Below are 8653 nucleotides of genomic sequence, written 5' to 3'. Positions count from 1 at the left end.
GATTGTCCAATCAGCTACCGGCTCTGGTCCACCACCGATGACGCAGTTCAAGCATGCCGGTGGACGGAGGATGTTGAGGTGAGCTCTCTGAATGTGAGTTTTCTCGACATTAGCAGCACATTTACTGTTTGTTAGAGTCATAAGCTGTCTTGTGTACACTTGTTTTGCAGCTACGATGTGTGTGTTCACTTTTTTGGCCAGTAACAGCAGCGCTTTTGTTTTTACAGGCTCCTCACTAGGATCTTTGCAGCTGTACAAACTCCCAGCAGTCTGAAACCAGCCGCAGTGCACCGGAGCTTCTGGTCTGAAGCCCGTCCCGGGTTTGCTCTGAAGCCCATAATGGAGCCTAAACTGTACCGGCCGCCACTGGAGGTCAGGGGAATGACCTCTCTGGACAAAGAGGCCTTCACACAGAACATCACAGTCCCAGCTCTACGGGTGCCCACGAGGGTCCTGAATAAAGTAGTAAAGAGTCTGAAGAAGTCGACCATCCAGCGCCCAGGGGTGCCCAGAGTGGTTCAAGACAAAGAGGAGAGCAGTGACTTTCGTTTAGTCCTGTTGGACCCTCACAAAGTGTCCTCGCCGAGCTCCTTCAGCGAGGCCGAAGCGGAGGCTCTGAGGTCGTTCAGCGTCGCCGAGGAGCTGCACTACTACGAGCTGAGGCTGACCTACGACAACCTGAAGAGTGAAGAGGTGCTGGAGGCCGTGCTGCCTCAAGGGCAGGACGTGACCTCTGCGTTCAGCCGGGTGGGACACATCGCACACATGAACCTGAGGGACCACCAGCTCCCGTACAGGAACCTCATAGGTACCAGAGAAAGATTTACATCCAAAACAACACAGATGGTGACTAATTCAAGTGTCAACAGCTTCAGTTCATCTTAGCAGCCTACCAATTATTTTTTCTCTCATTTGGTGTTTTGACAAAGATCATTACCTGCTTTAGGCTCTAGTGACATGAAGGACCAAACATGTAATTCACATACTTTTCATAATTATCAGAGTAATGATTAGAAAGGACTCGTCATATCTCACCACCTCAGATTCTTCAGCTTTTTTTTTGTCAAAGTTTGAGTCACAAGTTTTTTTACTGTGTTTGCAGTAAGTAGCTGCATTCAAATAAGACAGTCGATGTTAAACGAGGTCAGCTACATGCAAAATTGAAGCATTTACACATTTCCATGACCTATGACCAAACCTGACCTTCTTGTTGTGTTTGTGTTTTCTGCAGACTTTTCCCTTTTTGGAAAATATTTTCATCCACAGTTTATATCTATGTTAGTAACCACCCTCTAAGATGAAACTGACAGTTTGAAGTGACATTTAGGGAAAGGCTGGACAAGCAGCTGGGCAAAATGAGCAGCTATCCCAGGACTTAGAGGCCCAGAAGATATTTACAGTGTCTCACCTGATCTGCTTCAGGATATGCAGCTTATAAGCAAATTATTACCAGCAATGATCAGGTTCTTAACTAAATGCATTCATGCTTTAAAATGCTTTCTTTACATATTCTAAAAAAACAGTTATACACATTACATTGTGTCTAAACATTCATGGCGACTATTCCTTGATAACTTTGTGTTTATCTTGGTAAGAACAGTCAGGCAGTTATTTTGGGCTAACAAGATCAGGTTCCTATCTGAATGAATAGGGGAGAGAGCCGTAAATGCAGTTTTAATGGCCACTGGGACATAAAGAGCTGAATGTATAGAAGCACAACTCAAATCTGATTAAGAAAAAAAACAAAAAACACTTAAAGCGTTGGTGACGTCTCTGCAAAATAAAGATTACAATCATGTTTCCCCTGCAGGTTATACTTCTACTTACATGATTAGATTGATGTTTTCTGGTTCGGCTGTTACAAAGATAATTGACAGATTTTTCCATTTCTTTACTGAAACAGTTGATGTATAGAGTATTTTATCACAGTTATCAGGGCAATGAAGTCACATTCAGTGCTGTTATATCTCTGCTGCTTCTGCTGTAGGTCAGGTGATCATGGACAAAAATCCTGGTGTCACTTGTGTGGTCAATAAGATGAACATAATCGACTCCACTTACCGCAACTTCAAGATGGAGGTGCTGGCTGGAGAGGAGAACATGGTCGCCAAAGTATGTGCAGTCAGTTTATGTTAATGATGCCAGCATATGTCTGTGTAGATTCTCAGACATCATAGTCTTTCTTAAATATTGTATATTCAGAACATTGACAGATTGTTGTGTCATTTTATTTGCAGGTGAAGGAAAACGGGGTGACGTACGAGTTTGATTTCTCTCGTGTGTATTGGAACCCTCGGCTGAGCACGGAGCACCAGCGAGTGGTGCAGCTCATCAAGCGCGGTGACGCTGTGTTCGACGTGTTCGCTGGCGTGGGGCCCTTCGCCATCCCAGCTGCCCGCCTGGGTGCCAACGTGTTAGCCAACGATCTCAACCCAGAGTCCTACCGGTGGCTGCAGCACAACTGCAAACTCAACAAGGTGGAGAGCAAAGTGAGAAGCTTCAACCTGGACGGCAGAGCGTTCATTCAGGGACCTTTGAAGCAGGAGCTGCCTGCGCTGCTGAAAGGAGAAGCCAGTGTTCATGTGGTGATGAACCTGCCTGCTTTAGCTCTGGAGTTCCTGGATGCATTCAGAGGCCTCCTGCACCAGGAGCCTCCCTGCGAGGAGAACCTACCGACTGTTTACTGCTACGGCTTCTCCAAAGACGACGACCCTGACACAGACGTGGTGCAGAGGGCTTCTCGCAGCCTCGGATTCCCTCTGGAGAACAGATGCTCTGTGCATTTCGTGCGTAACGTAGCACCCAACAAAGATATGATGTGTGTAAGATTCACGCTACCGAAGGAGGTCCTCTTCTGCAGTGATGATGAACACACAGGTGAGGAATCCAACAACAAACTGATAACGACTGTATGTAAACCGAACAAAGAAATGAAACATGAAAAGTCATAGCATTTATAAGAGAAGGCTGCAGAGCCACACAGAGGATGAAAGGTCTATGAATTAAGCATCAACCTCCACATTCCCTGTTTGTTAATTTTTTGTATTTATTAAAACAGGAATTAAGCTCCAGGTCAAGCACGTTTGTTTTTTAATATGAAACCATTTTCTAAATCTTAATTACAATTTTAAATGACCACCTAACGTCATTATGGTTTGCTCCATGGTGAGAATTGTACCTTTTATATTTGTGTGCAAAAGGAGAATTTCTGTAAGTATTGTTTACAAATTAAACAAGCCAATGATCAATAATCAAGGAGAAAATTAAAGTCTTTCTATTAAAATCTTGCAAACAAACCAACAAAAAACTTAGTTAAAATGCCTTTGTTTAAGTTTCACGTAATTTTAATATGTTTAATTAATAGAGAGATTAATGCTGATCGTCTATTTGTGATGACATGTGACTGATCAGATGGTGCTGTTGGCAGAACATTGCTCAACATGGAGCTACTACAGATAGAGAGGCAGCTGCATAAGAGTAAAACTAGTCCAATGTTAGATTAATTTATTGGGAATCGTTTAAAAAACAAAAGAAAAATGTTGGAAAATTGCAGAATATTGGATCAGAGAACCGGCCAGGTCTTTAAACTGTTAATCCCTAAGTGTCAAAGTAAAGATAATTACAAAAGAAACGGACATAATTGCAAAATTGTTTTTGTTTTTTTGGCAATTTCAATGAATTTTTCAGAATGTTTGGAACATTTGGTTTATATAACTTAGGGAAGCATGATGTTTGTCACTGAGATCATATGTAGAATATTCATGTTTTCACTGCTATGTTGCGTTTTTGTGCATTTTGCTTTATAATTTTATAATATTTTCTCTGATTAGTTGTATTTTGTGTCCACAGAGCCATCAGAGGAACCAGCCCCAAAGAGACAGAAGTGTGAAGAAAGTACACATTCAACGTAATAATCGTATCGACCGGCACTGTGGGGAGTGCAAGAAACATTTAAGTTGACAGTTTTTGTTTTTTTTAACCTGTCATTTAATATCTTATTACAGATGTTGTTGCATCATGTCATAAGAAGTCTTGACTCGGCTTCAGCTTGATGAACTAATTCCTTGTGTTCACACCCAAATGTTAGAATTATTATTTTTACTAAATGCTGAGTTGGTTCATTTTTAAATAAATCCGGACAAACACTCAGTGTTAATTTTCATTTATTTACAAATAAAAGTAACGGAAAATATAAAAAAGTATGAGCAGTGATGTGTGGGAGCACTACCCACCACAGCAGCACCGTGGTAGCAGTGCTGTATTTATAGTCCATTCAGTCTGACTCTGGTCGGGTTCAGCCTTTCGTAGGGAACAGCCCGCTGAAAGCATCCTGGACGGCTCGATAACACGCCAGAGCCGAGGTGTATCCTCCAGCTGTGTCCTGAGGCATGGCAGCCCGCACGTGGTTCAGATACCTGAGAACACACAGAAGGCTTTGCTCAGAAACAGCGCTGAGATATTTAGTAAATAATTTGCCTGACTGGCAGCCTGAGAGCTGGTTTTAAAAGTGGATCCTGTGAGTGTAACTTGAGTTTAAGTTTATTCTGCATTAAATCCACACTTGAGGTAATTTTTTCTGGCTCTTCGGGACCCTTTGGCCCTTTGATGAGATCAACAAAGACAGACGTACCCAAACACTAACAGTGGAACACCTTGTGACTAAAAGCCTCTCCAACATGGCTCTATTAAAGTATTATAGGTGTCTTTTATTTTTTAAGTGCTTACAGATGTATCCTGCCAAAGCCCCTTTTCGGGTTCTTAAGCAAAGCCAAAAGTCACTGTTTATTTTCACATTCGTGCGCAGACGGAAAAACAGTGGAGCTGTTAATTCAGTCTCCACATCTTGTCCCCGCCGTCATAGCTGCCCCTCCACTTATGTGTGTGTTGGGGGGGTTTGACCCGTGTCCCTACCCGCTCTAATCCTTTCTCAAGCGTTTTTGTGCATTCAGAAAGTGGTCTGTACTGCTTTCTTGTCGTTTCTTACTACAAAGCTAAAAAAGCAAAGTCCTCCAGCAACTGAGACAACACCCCCCTCCCCACTCCCCAACCCTCTCCCACTCCTGCCATAGTCCTGGCAGAGAGGTCTAAAGCCCTCACACGAGTCTGGCTTTGTGGCCCCTGTTCCTGTGAGCTGGGGAAACTTCAAAGTGAAATGGGAATCAAGAGCACAGACAGCACTCTGTGATTTCTATGCCCATTCAAGCTGCTTTACAGAGTAACCCAACACCTGTGGGGAGGCTCAGAGAGACTGACGGAGTTGTGGTGTACGTGAATAAGAGATGGATAACGGAGAGAAAGGTGTCGGCGAGACTACATGCTGAATAGATCATATTTTGCTTTGGTGTTTTATGATTCTACGAGGTGCTTTAGTGGTTTCTTTGTAACTCAATAAAACCTTCAGTGAAAATAAAGTTGAAACATACTTGCTAGCATGTCTCTGATATAAACGCGTAAAGTCAAACGTTCACCAACGCACCACCAGATCTCGCAAGCAAGATAGGGAAGCACGAAATGTCAATCGGGCACAAAAGCCCTCTCATCACCCACTAGAGAAACAACACACAAGTTCAAAACAGGAGGCCCAGTGATTAATAATAACTTCATTAGGCCCAAGCTGCTGTAGCCTGTCCTTCAGAGCACTTGAGGGAGGTCTTCTCATATGGCTTCCTGCATCAGATGAGTGCTATCTATTGATTATATTGTACTGGGCCTTTTTAATGGTGAAAAAAGTGGGCTATTTACAGCCTGGCTAAGTCTGCTCTTCCTGCTAATCTAATCCCCAAGCTACTCATGTGGTCATTCCTTCCAAGAAAGCTGAGAGCTCTGTGTAACTTTATACCTGCCTGCCCCTAAGGAGAGAGAGAGCAAGAGAGCAAAAAGAGAACATGAAGGAGAGGGAGGAAGAGGGTGCACGATGGAGCTGTGGGGGTTGGGAGGCAGAAAGAGCAAAGGAGGATATGAGGTGAAATCACCTTTGGGTATCATCATCACAAACCCTCTTCTCTTAAACCAACCCTGTCTGCCCTCCGCTCACCCCTAACACCCGGGGTTATTTCAGTTCTGCTCCATTAACTCGGAAGGCTATATTCGCATCTTCCCATAAAGGACAGCAGCATACGTGTACGTACACATGTCCGGCGCTGGATGCTCTAAACTCGACTCTTTTCGCGTGACTGTACATGAAAACGCTGACAAATTCAGAAAGGACTGACAACACCTAAGACATGCAACGACAAGAAACGCATTAAAAATGTGCTGCCCACTGAAGAACAGGCCGCCTCTTTACAGCGCCTTCAATCATAAGGTGAAACACAACACACACACACACACACACACACTCGATGAAACAGACGCTTCGATCCCCTCTGACACTACTGTTTCACTGCGTGCACTAACGCTCTCCCACCCCACCAGCCCCCCGTCCCCTCTTTCTCCCTTTCTCTCCGAGGACTGGACTGCCTTTTGTTCGCGGGGCACTGAAACCCAAGCCGTTTCGGCCGGTAACATCTTTCACTCTCCGGGCCCCACTGGAGCATTAGCTGCAACACGATATGGGTCTTTTCAAAGCTTCGTATTATTGGGTAAATATGGGTCACTTTGGACCGGCCCATTATGTCGCTTAGGGGGAGCGGGAAAAGATGAGTGCAGGTGATGAAGACAACTGAATGACACAGTGTGACACACCGTGCGTGTCAGACTGCAGTCGCCACAAGGGAATATGACAGGGAGTTTGCAATAAGTCGGTCTCACACTCAAAGTCGTCTTCCTTTGAAATAAACAACACTGTGGCATTCCTTTGGAAAGCATAATAGGTGATAAAGTGCTTGTGTTATTTTTGAATCCCTTATTCTTACCATCTGCTATTACCCTTTGCTTTCAAATAGCAGACATGTGCAGTTGGATCAAAACTGTTCAGAGCTAACAGCGTTTTTCCACTTAGGTCTGGAACTCTGAATACCTGGGCAATGTCTCCTGCTAATGCTAATAACGCTCAGAGATTTTCCTGACGGGACCCCAAAAGTATTCCCCTACTCCTGCGGCCTGGAAAACGCCGCAGAGCCCCATCTCTAATTCAAAGTGAAAAGATAAGTGGCGAAATGTTCCGGCGAGTTCTGCGTGATTTCCAGCTGAGAATGTGTGGCTCCTCTTTGTGTATGGATCGGCATTGTTGCTGCGGACTGAAGGGTGTTTGGGTTCTTCAGGGAAAAAGCTGCAAGGTTGGGACTCTGGAGGGAAAACAGCAGATACCAGACAGAGGTGCAGGCTGCGTTGGGCCTCTTGTCTAGACTCCATGTGTTGGCTAGAATTGGATTAAGAAGGGCTGTGGAAGCCCGGGCTTGATGGAAAAGAAAAGAGGCCGGTAATGCTACAGCGGCTATTTCAGCAAGCCGACACTTAATCAACATACAAACCACAGGGCAGGCGCACAGGACAGTGGAATCAGGCTTAAACAATGCTTGCAGCAGAACTACTGCGTGTGTTTGGCTGCGTTCGTACATGAAGGCTTTACATTCACCACACAGCAAGTTCAAACAAGCTAGACTAGCTCTTCAGGCACTTGCTATATGAACGGGATTTTCTGAGGAAATCCATAAATTCTCAAGTCCAGCAGCTTCTTTCAGTCTCAGCACTGACCTGAGACCAGGCCTCAGCCCGGCACCTGCCTGCTTTCACAGCACCCTCACTGATCCAGGGTCAGCATTTGTTTTTGCAGCACAAAAGATCAGAGGCTTTCCGGTTTTGGCCCGTCGTCAGCGTGATTCGTGACCCGAACAGGGTACGGTGACTTTCAAGCTGTTTTGAAGATAAACTCAGTATTCAGTCGAATCTGCACTGGAAGGAAATAAATGACGTCTCCGATCAATAAAGCCTACCCTTTCTTGCTCCACAAGGACTGAAGCCTCATTAGCTATGTTTATTAAAGCAAAGTAGCTTAGCCCGGTGTGTTGAATGCACAAAGAGGGCAGCGGGCGAGCACGGGGCAGGCTATATCTGAACGGAGGCTCCCCATACTTTTAAAAGGCCAGTCATGAGCCTGCAGGATGACAGTGTGGATGTCCGGAAGTCTTCCTTTAGCGCTCTGCTCCAGCAGCAATTGAGGATTCCTGGCCTGGGAATGATGGGAGGTGGAGGGGGGGGTACACAGCCACACACCTGCCAGATGATTTGTCATTATAGAGGGGTCAGCACTCAGCTGTCACCCCCTAATCACCCATCCTACCCCTCAAGTCACCCCCCCTTCACCCACTAAACTCCACTCCAGTCCTCCCAAAACACCCCCTGCATTCCTCAGGCAGCTCCGGTTTCACTCACAGCACTGCTACTCCATCTGCCCCTCCTTCCTACACTCTGCCCTGAGAGAAAATGTACCCCTGTGAGAGACACAGCACACTGAGCGCATTGTGTGGATGTGCGTTGTGTGCTTATGCCCCCCCATGTGTGTGTCTACACAATTCACATGTGTGCGCATACATGTTTATCTAAGGCCAGGGCTGTTTGTATCGATACCGAAGGCGAACGGACGAAGCAGAATTTCACCAGCAGAGAATGTGTGAATTGGTCCAGGCGGCGGTCCAGAAACAAAACCCCCGCAGACAAGCCAAACACGGAGAACTCTCACAGGTATACTATATCTGTCAACAGCAGTCTTTCA

The 8653-nt window shown here is 45.3% G+C and overlaps 2 protein-coding genes across 4 annotated transcripts in view; one reads left to right on the top strand and one right to left on the bottom strand.

The window, feature by feature from the left end:
* The first annotated feature begins 37 nt into the window (after positions 1-37).
* Positions 38-4149, top strand: trmt5 (tRNA methyltransferase 5). Of its 2 annotated transcripts, none has more exons than XM_008283913.1 (5): positions 38-78; positions 228-808; positions 1988-2112; positions 2238-2877; positions 3850-4149. In XM_008283913.1, exons 1-5 carry the CDS (start codon positions 38-40, stop codon positions 3909-3911), a joined length of 1449 nt encoding a protein of 482 aa, XP_008282135.1. In that variant the 3' UTR covers positions 3912-4149. The 2 variants fall into 2 exon arrangements, with proteins under 2 accessions (XP_008282135.1, XP_008282143.1); XM_008283921.1 differs by having other exon boundaries at positions 44-93.
* The window catches only part of mnat1 (MNAT1 component of CDK activating kinase), a 33685-nt gene continuing 29178 nt past the window's right edge, over positions 4147-8653 (bottom strand). For both annotated transcript variants that reach the window (XM_008283941.1, XM_008283934.1), the window contains one exon: positions 4147-4415. In XM_008283941.1, coding sequence (XP_008282163.1) covers positions 4295-4415 — 121 coding nt within the window. In that variant the 3' untranslated portion in view covers positions 4147-4294. The remainder of the gene's footprint in view (positions 4416-8653) is intronic.

Source organism: Stegastes partitus, unplaced genomic scaffold, assembly GCF_000690725.1.
Source record: "Stegastes partitus isolate 25-593 unplaced genomic scaffold, Stegastes_partitus-1.0.2 Scaffold8, whole genome shotgun sequence".
Taxonomy (NCBI): Eukaryota; Metazoa; Chordata; class Actinopteri; family Pomacentridae; genus Stegastes; species Stegastes partitus.
Note: the sequence above shows the minus strand (reverse complement) of the source record. Positions and strands in the feature narration are given on the sequence as shown.